We start from the raw sequence: 12241 nt of genomic DNA, 5'->3' as shown, positions 1-12241 counted from the left end.
GAGTGGCGGGAAATATGGCTGGCCAGCATTGGACTGGCCAGCAGGGTGAATAGTTCCGGACCTGTATATATGCGGGACCCGGCCCGCGTGTTCTCTCTCTTACCTCGTGTTTGTACCATGCAATAAACTATCTTGCCCTACACGCGTCTCTCAGACTGGTACATAACAGTGGCGACGAAGGTGGGATCTTAGTCCTTCGACAAGGGCTACGAAGGAGACGCCCGGGCAACTCGTCGTCCCATCGCTTCATCGCTGTATCGCTACTTCGCAACGACTGCCTCCATGGCCAGTACCAGCCCGAACACCGGTCACATCGAAGCTTTCGACCACACGAAACCCGAGGGATGGGAATCCTATTCGGAGAGAGTCGATTGCTACCTGAGGGCGAATCGAGTAACCGAGGACAGCATGAAGCGGGACGTGCTCCTGAGCGTCTGCGGGGCCGCCACCTTTGAGATCGCAAAGGGTCTCTCGGCGCCCGCCCGCCTCACGGAGAAAACGTACACGGAGGTCGTCCGCCTCCTCACGGGCCATTTCCTGCCGCAGCCGTCGCGGGTGGCCCGACGGTTCCTCTTCCACAAGAGGGACCAGACCCAGGGAGAATCCGCTGCAGACTACCTGGCCGCCCTGCGCCAGATCGCCGGAAGCTGCAACTTCCTGAATTTGGAAGAGACCTTGGCCGACCGGTTCGCTTGGGGCCTCCGCGACGAGAGGCTCCAGCAAAAGCTCTTCGCAAAGGAAGAGCTCACGCTTCAGGGCGCCTTCAGCGAGGCCGTGGCCTTCGAGCGCGCCTCCCGGACGTTCTCCAGGGCCAAGTCGGAAGCCGTCCACCACGAGGAGCTGGACCCCCATCACCCGGACGAAGGAGAAGCGCTCCAGATGCACCGCTCTGCAAGACCAGCCTCCCGAGCCCCACAGCGGCCCCGGGCGAACGAAAGATCGAACCAACGCAACAACGAAGGAGCGAACTGCGCCAGTTGCGGCGACCCCCACGACCGGCGGGACTGCAAGTACAGGACCTGGGACTGCAGGAGCTGCGGGAAGACCGGTCACATAGCGCGGGCTTGCCGAGCCAAGCCCCACCGCCCGCGGCCAACCACGCACCACGAGGCCGCTGAGTTCCACTCCACGGCCTCCACCACGCTACAGGTACTGAACCTGCCCCTAGCCACCCCCAACAAGATTAAAGTGTCGGTCCGCATAGAGGGGGCCCCCTGCCTCATGGAGGTGGACTCGGGCTCCTCCATCTCCATAATTGCGGAGGAGACCCTGAGGCGGTTACACCCCGGCTACAAGAGACTGCTGCGGCTGGCCGACTTTGTACTGCGGGACTTCCAGAAAAACCCGGTCCAGATCGCGGGGTGGGCGAGGGTGCGCGTGGAGCGAGGGTCTTTCAGAGGCCCGCTAGATATCCTGGTAGTCAAGCGACCACTGGCGACCCTGTTGGGCCTCACGTGGTTCGGCCCCTTAGGAATCAGAGTTGAGGTGTCACAAACGACCATGGCCGGGGGGTTCGGGGAGGTGTGCCGAGAATTCCCAGAGGTTTTTGACGGGTCGTTGGGCAGCTACAAGGGCCCGGCCATCTCCCTGCCGCTCGACCCCACGGTCAGACCAACCCGGCTTAAGGCAAGGAGAGTCCCCTTCGCCCTAAAACCTAAAATCGAGGCTGAGCTGGACCGCCTAGTAGCACAAGGGGTCCTAGAGCCGGTCGATTACGCCATGTGGGAAACCCCCATAGTGACTCCGGTCAAACCGAATGGGGACGTGAGGATTTGTGCCGACTACAAGTGCACAATCAACAAGGCGCTCCAGGACAACCCCTACCCGGTGCCGGTTGTCAGCCACGTCCTGGCCGCCCTTGCGGGGTCCAAAATTTTCGGGAAGCTGGACTTGGCACAAGCCTACCAGCAGCTTCCGGTGGACGCCAAAACGGCCGAGGCACAGACGATTGTGACCCATAGGGGGGCGTTCAAGGTGAACCGGCTACAGTTTGGGGTCAGAGTAGCTCTGGGGATCTTCCAAAGTATAATGGACGCTCTCCTCAAAGGAATCCCAGGAGTCCAGCCCTTTTTCGACGACGTTTTAATCGCCGCCCCGAACCCTGAGGAGTTCAGCAACCGTCTCAGGGAGGTGCTCCGTCGTTTCCAAACCGCTGGACTCAAGGTGAAGAGGGAGAAGTGTTTGCTGGGGGTACCGCGGGTGGAGTTCCTAGGATTCGCCGTGGACGCAGAGGGAATCCACCCGACCGAGGAGAAAACCAGGGCCATCGTACAAGCCCCAGCCCCCACGAGTAAAGCGGAGCTACAGAGCTTCCTGGGGGTGCTCAACTTTTATCACACATTCATACCCCACAAAGCGGCCATCGCGGAACCCCTACACCGGTTACTGGACAAAAAAGCTCCTTGGGTGTGGGGGAAGAAGCAAGCCGCTGCGTTCCAGGCAGTGAAGGACGTCCTGGTCTCTAACGCGGTGCTTCACCACTTTGATGAGCGCCTTCCAGTCATTCTGGCATGCGATGCATCGCCGTACGGGGTGGGCGCTGTTCTGGGGCACCAACTATCGGACGGCCGGGAGGTACCGGTCGCCTACTATTCCCGCACCTTAACGTCAGCGGAGCGTAATTACGCTCAAATAGATAAGGAAGCCCTGGCGATCGTAGCGGGGGTTCACAAATTTAACGATTATTTATACGGTCGCAAGTTCACGATAGCGACCGACCACAAGCCTCTCTTGGGTCTGCTAGCCCCCGACCGGCAAACCCCCCAAATCCTGTCTCAGAGGGTGCTGAGATGGAACCAATTTTTAAATTCATACACCTACACACTGGTACACAGGGCGGGCAAGGCAATGGGCCACGCCGATGCACTCAGTCGTTTACCGCTGCCAGACACGGGGCCCGACCCAGCACCAGCCCACCAGGTGATGTCAATAGAGGCACTCCCTGACCAGCCCATACACGCTGCCGAAGTGGCAAAGGCCACAGGGAAAGACAAAACCCTAGCGAGGGTGCTCGACTGGGTGGTGAGGGGGTGGCCAGAGAGGGACCTGGGGGGAGAGTTCAAACCGTACAAAATGAGGCGGGAGGAACTCGCGGCCCACAAGGGGTGCCTGCTATGGGGGAGCCGGGTGGTGGTTCCCCCTCCCCTTCAGAAAAGGGTCCTTGCATCACTACATGAAACGCACCCGGGCATGGTGAGGATGAAGGCCCTAGCCAGGAGCTATGTGTGGTGGCCGGGAATGGACGGAGAAATAGAGGACTGGGTCCGGAGATGCAGTGCGTGCCAGGAATCGCGGCCGGACCCACCCAGCGCCCCGGCCACAAGGTGGGAAACCACTAGGAAACCCTGGTCCAGGCTCCACATAGACTTCGCGGGGCCGTTCCAGGGGCAGATATTCCTTATAATCGTGGATGCATACACAAAATGGTTGGAGGTCCTCCCTGTAGCATCCACCTCCTCAGCAGCCGCCATCCGAGCCCTGCGCCGGGTCCTATGCACCCACGGCATCCCAGACACCCTGGTCTCGGACAACGGGGCCGCCTTCACCTCGGGAGAGTTCCAGGCTTTCCTTCAGAGGTACCTCATAAGGCACATCAGGTCGGCCCCCTTTCACCCCGCCACCAACGGCCAGGCCGAGCGGATGGTCCGCACCACCAAAGAGGCCCTGGGCAGGATCGTGCAGGGTGACTGGGATCACAGGCTGGCCGCATTCCTTTTTGACAACAGGGTCATCCCAAACCCAGCCACAGGGGTCAGTCCAGCTGAGCTCCTCATGGGGCGCAAGCTCACCACAAGGCTTGACAGGCTGCACCCCGACCGTGCAGCTGACACAAGAGGGTCCCCCGAGGTCCGCGAGGCAGCCAGGGGGTTCTTTGCCGGGGATCCAGTGTTCGCCCGCAACTACGCCGCGGGACCCGAATGGGTGGCTGGGCGGGTGCTACGAGTCGTGGGCTCCCGTCACTATGAAGTATCCACTGAGGGGGGCCTGATCCTACGCCGGCACATCGACCAGATGCGCCGCAGAACCCTACCCGAAGCACCCACAGAAACAACAGGGGCAGCCCAACCCGAGGAGCCTACCACAACCCCGCCGCCATCCATGACGCTGCTACCTCCTACAGGGGCCAACCAAGCCCCCGAACTCGCCCCGCAACCCTCGGATGCTCAGGCTCCCGAGGAGACGCCGGGGCCCGAAGTCATCACGACTCCGCAAGCCACCCCACGACGTTCGACTCGAGAGCGCCGGCCTCCCACCTACCTACAGGACTATGTTACTAACTAAGGGGGGAGGGGTGTAGTGTATGGCGTTCGTAGAACGCCATCATTCCTGACAGCGCAACCATTTCGTTATAACGCACCATCGATAAAGCGTTAGTCCGCTAAAGCCGCGGAGGCAAAGATGACAACCCGACGCCTCCGCGAAGAGCGCTGGTCATCCGCCAATCACAGCGAGTGGCGGGAAATATGGCTGGCCAGCATTGGACTGGCCAGCAGGGTGAATAGTTCCGGACCTGTATATATGCGGGACCCGGCCCGCGTGTTCTCTCTCTTACCTCATGTTTGTACCATGCAATAAACTATGTTGCCCTACACGCGTCTCTCAGACTGGTACATAACAAGGACATCAAAGTCCTACATCACAACCTGGGACTTCTGCGACTGACTGCCTGGAGAATCAGTTTCTGAATTTCCCTTCAGAGGTCAGAAATGTTCTGCTTAATGCCTGAAAACCTTCCACTAGAAGATCCTACTCTCCAAAGTGGAAACGTTTCTCAGCATATTCTGCCCTGCACAACTTTCTCCCTGAATCATCATCTATAGTTCAGATTCTGACTTACACTTTATCTCTTTCTAACTCAGGTCTAACCTATTCTTCTCTAAAAGTTCATTTGGCCGCCATCTCAGCCTTCCATCCACACATTAAAGGACGTTCTGTCTTCTCCCACTCTGCAACAAAAGGGGAGTTTGGGGCATTTTACATCTTCAACCTCCAGTTCGTCAACTACATCCCACATGGAGCTTGTCTCTGGTGCTGAGCCAGTTAATGAAACCTCCCTTTGAACCAATGGCATCCATTCCACTGCATCTCTTGTCATAGAAGACGGCATTGTTGGTGGCACTCACAGCTGGGAAAAGAGTCAGTGACATTTGTGCTTTTTGGACAGATCCTCCATACACTATCTTCCACCATGACAGAGTAATCTTACGCCCTGACCCTGCTTTTCTGCCAAATGTCATCTTGCCATATCACCTGGGGAAGTCAACCACTCTGCCTTCCTTTTTTCAAAAACCTATTGACGACGGTCAACAGGCCCTGCACAATCTTGACGTACGTAGAGCCCTTGCTTTCTACATTGAAAGGACACGTCCCTTCCGTAATGACCCTAGACTTTTTGTGGCATACGGAACTCATAAGCAGTGACAAAAAATCTCAACACAGAGTTTTTCAAAATGGATTGTGGCTGCCATTACTTTATGCTACCAATTAGCTAAACAGTCCATACCTGAACGATCACGAGCTCACTCCACTCAAGCCGTCTCAACATCATCAGCCTTCTGTAGAGGCGTACCAATGGAGGACATCTGTGCCGCTGCGGTCTGGTCTTCTCCATCTACATTTGCCACGCGCTACGCCTTAGACATTAGTGCTTGGCGTGACATATCCTTTGGGTAGGCCGTACTTCGTTCCATTTTTGACTGATGCCTCCAGTCTTCTGCCCTATAAGTACAATACTTTTCTTTCTTATATGCATGTTTAACATGTATTCTTCTATTACAGAACCAGCACCCGTCTCCGTGCACGTCAGCTTACCAGTCACCCATGTGTGGGACTGCACAGAGACCACGATGAAGATAAACAGGTTGCTTACCCATAACTGATGATCGTCGAGTGGTCATCTGTGCAGTCACACACGCCCGCCCAGCCTTTCCCGCTTCTGGTTTATGCTGTACTTTATTAATCTTTCTTTATACAGCGGCTAGAAGAAACTGGGTAGGTGGAGCACCTTCCCCCTCGCTCTAGGCATGCGCAATGGATGCCTGCTCCCCAGACCGAGTGGGAATGCATGCCAAAATAAACGCCCAGGCTAGCTTTGAATTCTCCGAGGTCAGGTTCGTTTCAGGCAGAAAACCCGTGTGTGTGATTTCACAGATGACCACTCAAAGATTATCAGTTACAGGTAAGCAACCTGTTTTTCTAGCTTCTGGGCTGAACCTGCTTACACAGTCCCAACTGCTGGTCTGCAACCAGTTGTGAGGTGGGAAACATGTAAAGACTTGTGGGGCCCCTCTCATTTTCCCCATATTCCACTCTCACACTATTTCCTCTTCCCTCTCCTCCACATAGACCTCATATCCTCACTTTTCCCTGCTTCCTTTTCTCCTTCCCATCCACCCACCAAACAACCTTTTATCTGCCTCCATCTTCAGCCATATTTATTATTTATTTACTTTGTCTATTCCGGGGGTGGGAAACCTTTTTTCTGCCAAGGGTCATTTGGATATTTATAACATAATTTGCGGGCCATACAAAATTATCAACTTAAAAAACAGTGCTCTGCCGAGGGAGAACAATTCAGGCCGGCAAAATTAATGCAAATAATTGTTTTTCTGTTTGAAGTCATGTGGGGAGAACCTAATTCAGTACACACACCCCAGCCCACCTCCCTAGGCAAATGCCTAAGTCCAGGCATATTAGACCACATCCCCTAATATTAACATATTAGGTCACGCACTCATTAGCATATTAGGCCACACCATCTGGGATAATCATGTGCAAATTGAACAGGTGGTGGTAGCTGGCTATCACCCCCCACCCCTGCCACCCCTCCTTCCCTCCCTTCATATGGAAACTGCAGGGGGAAGGGGGAATTAAAGGGCACAAAGAAAAGGGGGGAATAGTAGAAAGAGAGGGAAATAAAGAAATGAGGGGGAAACTTACCTGAACTGTGACAGTGACTTTTCCAGGCCCTGCAGTGATCCTGACCGGCCGGCCAGGCCCTAGGGAAGCCGCAGTGTGGCTGAGCCCCGTGATCCCTGCCAGCCAGCTGGGTCCTATGGAGGCTGTTGCACAGTGCAACTGGGCCCCATGATCCTCGCTGGCCAGCTGGCCCCAGGGAGGCAACCACGTGGCTCAGCTCGGCCCAGCAATCCCCAAGGGCCAGACTAAGTGATCTCGAGGGCCATAAACAGGCCTCTGGCCTGACGTTCCCCACCCCTGGTCTATACTCTACAGTAAGGACCTAAAGAAACTAACATCATTCTCCTCTGTTCCATTTTATCCTCAAAACAACACTGCAAGGTAGATTTGGCTGAGCCTATATGACTGATCCAGTCATAGGTATATGACCTACCTCCTACCTCAGAATGGCTTCTGAGTAGCAATCAGCCTGGCCTGAGTGAGCCATGTAAGCTGGGTGGTAGCAAGTCACCTGGCCTCCATAAACCTTAAAAGTCAAAACAGTGTAGAGAAGAGTCCTGTCCCCCTCCTCCTGTTCACAGAAACCAAAGCTTCAGCTGTTTATACTGTTATAGTTGCCTAACTGCAGGCATTGTTTCTATTGTTGGGAGTGTTAACTCCGTAGTGGTTTAAAAAAAAAAGATTTCAGATCTTTCAGCAAGCCTCAGGCACCCCTAAGGTTTGTAGATCTTTCTCAGGCTTGTAGAAAGATCTGTGTCTGATCATGGCTCCAGTCTCTGGATTGAAGTATCCACAGATTTGGCAATGTTGAGAATTAGATATATTGATGATGATCATGATATGGTACAGGTGTAAAGTTAGCTCAAAAGAATTGCTCTTCTGTGAGACTTCAGAAGTCAAGCGGTTGTTTTACATGTTGTTGTATTTCCTTCAGGTTTATGAAACTCCTTTCTATGTGGCTGTGGATCATGAGAAGAAGAAAGTCGTCATCAGTATCCGAGGAACTTTGTCTCCGAAGGTAACATCTGTATTCTGTTTATGCTTCAGAATGCACCATTTTGTTCTCTGTTCCTAGGAAATTCCAATTGTACAAACAAATCATAAGCATCTGTAAGAGATTCACCTTGTGTTCTATTTGGGCCTTCCCCACACAGGATGCCCTGACTGATCTGACTGGAGATGCGGAGCGCCTCCCAGTGGAAGGTCACCACGGAACTTGGCTTGGGCACAAGGTATTCAGAGCCCCTGGCTTTAACCCTCTTCTTCTCAGTTTCCTCGAAAGGCATTGGATTTAAAGCAGTCTTTTATCATTGCATGGCAGGTGCTACATAATTGCAATTTGTTACTGAAAAGGTTTAGAAGTTGTTCAGGCTGTCAGAAGGAGAGAGAGAAAATGTGTTATTATATCGCTTGCTCGGAGTAAAAGTAGCCTGATAAGGTTTTGGTATGTGGAATATAATTCCTTTGATTGTCCAGTGGCAATTTAAATTGAAATGGAGGTGGCAAAAGCCAGTGTTCCTGATGGAATGCAGTGTCTGCAGTGCCAAACAACATGGCCATTTATGTTCTTGCAGCCACATCCACTGAATCTTGTGCTAATCCAGCAATGGGAGTTGGCTAAAATGCCACAGATTTATTTATAGATGTGTATAACTCCTGGTGAAATTAAGAAAGAGAAATCTTGTACATAACGGTAAGTATAAAATGTATGGGAAGAAAAAAATATGTTTTTAATACACAGTGAACATATATGGAAGAGGGAATCCAGAGTTTTTAACTCCTTCTAGAAAGCAGTAAAAATAATGGAGATGACAAGAAATTATTTACTATTTAAAATTACTATAATTACTGTTAAGCCATTAATAATTGTTTTGAGTCACAGAGAAAGGAGAATATCAACATAAAGACAGGGGTTTGGTGTTAAGCTTTTTTGTAAAGGCTAGAATTGGAATAGCCAGGAGATGGAAGTCAGCAGAGACATTGGGGAAGATTGGTTTATGGCATGTAGAACACTCTCTACTGCATATAGTTACACTTAGGGAAGAGTGAGAATTTTTCTTAGAAAAATGGGATAGATTTATTAATTCTTGGATCTTCATATGTGTTCAGAACATTTCTCTTTAGAGGTGTCATGTTTTTATTATGGTAATACAAACTATTGACATATACATAAAATTATTTTAAGGAGGACATTGTTACAGACGGACAGAGAGACAGGCAGACAGACAGATAGATATCTGACATTATGATAAAATTATATAATTTGTTCTGCAACAACAACATAGAAGTTAGGGCTGAATTATTTGCCTGCCAAAAGGCACTCAAGGCACTATAAAACCAGAGGAGTCACATAACCCTACATAAATATAAGCAAGCTTTTATAAAGCACCTGTAGCTGAAACAACTGTTGTTATATTTGATGCAGCTGTTGCTATATCAATGCATACCTATCAGTCTAATCTCATGACTGTGAAATCCTATAAAATGAAGATGCTACTCTGACAGATTGCAGACGTCACATTTGTGTGTAGAGAAATGACTTTTGGACCTAAGCAGGGTCTTCCCTATGTTAAAAACAAATACCTTTATGGGAGTAAACTTAAGTATAAAGAATTTGGATACTGTGACTGGCATTGTATTTCTGAAGCTTGCACATTTTAATGATGCCAGTTGCATTAAAGTCATGCATGTTAGGGTTCATAAGCCAAAGTCATGCATGAATTGGTCATGCACAAACCAGTTCACAAGCCAAAATTCAGCACACGCTTGGCCAGGTTCAGAGCCCCCAAACCAATGTTCATGGAAAGTGCACCTGCTCTGCTGTTAGACTGAAATGGCTGCCATTTTATTGGTGGGTTTCGTTTCCCCCTGCTTGGAAGTGGAGGGGAGTGAAATGGAAATGGGCTGCCAGCTATTTCAGCCTAATTGCAGATGAGCGCACCCATTTCAGCAGTGGGTTTCGCAGCAAAACACTGTAATGGCTGCCAGTCATTTAAATTTAACAGCAAGGCAGGTGCACCAATAAAAGAGGGACCCAAGCTGGCCAGTTCAGTTAGGGAATTTTTTGCCCTGTTCGGGTTCAGTTTTGGAACTGCCCAAACTAGAATTTTTAGGTTCATTCCCATCCCTATTGCAAGCATTTTCACAGTTTCAGCATCTTGAAAGCACAATAGTTTTCTGCTTTACATTCAATAATTTGTTTGAAAGAATTATCGTTAATTAATTTTGTAAATACACAGTTGTTACATATACTGATAAAAATCTTCAGTAAGATTTTGCGTCCTTCTTTCAAATTTGCAGTTGGCAAGTATATTCCTATGCCATCATAATTGATTCCATTTGGTAACTATATTTCATGATAGCTGTTTCTGCTATACTATGTAAGGTAGTCCTTTTCTCACCATTTAATTGTTTTTAGGGGTTATAGCAGAATTGTATGTAATTGCTGAACAGTTGTAGCCATCCGTATTGCAGCGTTCCATTTAGGCTAGTTAATTTGTATTTCAGAATACTGACATTTTTTCTAGTTTTTACCACACTGCGCCATACTGGTAGACAGCTCCTAGTATTACTAACTGCCCAGTTCCAGTTACATTGCTTAACATTAAACCCCATGGAAATAAAATGAATTAATTCCCATGTAATTTTTGTTGAGACCAGGGTGTATATCTTTAAAGAAAAACGAAAAGTTTAGAAAGTCTTGATCCCTTGAGTCGATATACATGCTTCAAAATGTTGGAGCAGACTATACTGCTCTGATAAAACTTTTGTTTTTCTTTCCACTTGCTGCTTCCTTTTCAGGGGATGGTGTTGTCTGCTGAGTACATCAAAAAGAAACTGGAGCAGGAGATGGTGCTCTCTCAGGCATTTGGGCGTGATTTGGTGAGTCTTTGTTTTTGTGTAATATGTTCCTGAAGTAGGGTTCACACTTCCATCCATGTGTTTGATCCAGAATCCCACAAGCAGATCACAGATTGCAAATAGGATCTTAGCTTCCTTTCCCTTCTATCTTGGCATGACAATTTCTGCCAACCCCTTCCAACCAATGTTCCCTCTAAGCTGTGGGGTCTTGTGAGCAAAAATTCTACTTTGTGAGCTACTGGCATTAAAGTTGTGAGCTACTGCATAAATTAGGTTGCCCTAGGGCCATTTTTCCTGAGCTGAGACAAAAATGTGTGAGCTGGAGGCTAAAAATTGTGAGCTAGCTCACACCAGCTCAGCTTAGAGGGAACATTGCTTCCAACTGCATTTTCTCCCACTCATTCAACATAGTGGTGGAGCCTTGGGGGACGTGGTAGGACGTGTCACAAAATTAACAATAATGCTTGCTTTGTTTTTCTGCCACCCACTGCACACTGGGCCAAAGTATGGGCTTTGCAGGTGCTGCTCTGATGAAGGGTGGGATCCAGCTGCCAAGCACCCCATTGGCTGCATGGTACTGCCTGTCTGTCTCTTGGCAGCCAGCAACCCTGCCTTCTGTCCAGCTCAGCTGCCAGCACTGCCCGAGCTGGTGCAGAGGAGCAGGCGGCAGGGCCAGAGCAGGAGAGGCACCCCTCAGCCTTTCTTGCTTGCTCACTCCCTCCTTGGCTTCATCCCTCCCTCCTCACCTTGCACCACTACACCTGCCAAGTGGCACCCTGGCCCTATGAAGGCTCCAACTGCCACCAGCAGGAAGGGTTAGGTGTTCTGGCCAAGCACTGCAGACTGTAACGGGCCCTGGAGCTGGGCTGCGCACTGCGCTTCGCGGCAAGCACAGGTGGATGGGCACTGGGACGGACCCCTCTGAGCGCTCCACAATATTAATAATAAAATTTCTAGCCTGTCTGATGTTAAATGGGGCCAGGCCCCACCATAGCCACAGCCTGTTATTAGGTCTTTGGGAAAGATGGTTAAGATGGTTATAATCCCTTCTGAGTTGTACTCTACTCCACCTGTGGAAGCTAGGATCCATCCCCATGATTTCCTGTTAACAAATGTTGTCTGAATGACTAGATCCCACAAAACCTCCAAGAATTGTTGCTGCTCTTGGCCATTAGATGAATAACCCCTTGTTCTGAAACTTCTAAATGAAGAGGATGGTGGAAAAAGTTCTTGTTCCAAATTGCTGAAAACAAAGCTAAAATTCAGTTCTATTTAGATGGTTTGCTTGAGCCTTGTCACAAATCTCACTCAAACAGAGCAAATTAACCTTTCCATTATATCAGTGTGCATGCAGTACCTTGACTTTTTTATTTGGTGATAGTGGTCTATGTGTATATTGTCTAGACAGACTGCAAGTTCTTTATAAGAACTTAACAGTACTCAGAAAAAGAAAACAGTCCGT

The 12241-nt window shown here is 50.0% G+C and overlaps 1 protein-coding gene across 1 annotated transcript in view; it reads left to right on the top strand.

The window, feature by feature from the left end:
- Positions 1–12241, top strand: part of DAGLA (diacylglycerol lipase alpha) — a 121475-nt gene that overhangs the window by 93326 nt on the left and 15908 nt on the right. Inside the window, exons 12-14 of the mRNA XM_060262230.1 lie at positions 7853–7936; positions 8073–8150; positions 10720–10800. Of these exons, the coding sequence (XP_060118213.1) occupies positions 7853–7936; positions 8073–8150; positions 10720–10800 (243 nt within the window). The remainder of the gene's footprint in view (positions 1–7852; positions 7937–8072; positions 8151–10719; positions 10801–12241) is intronic.

Source organism: Heteronotia binoei, chromosome 21, assembly GCF_032191835.1.
Source record: "Heteronotia binoei isolate CCM8104 ecotype False Entrance Well chromosome 21, APGP_CSIRO_Hbin_v1, whole genome shotgun sequence".
NCBI classification, from domain to species: Eukaryota; Metazoa; Chordata; class Lepidosauria; order Squamata; family Gekkonidae; genus Heteronotia; species Heteronotia binoei.
The sequence above is the reverse complement of the archived record's forward strand: the minus strand, read 5'-3'. Positions and strand labels throughout refer to the sequence as shown.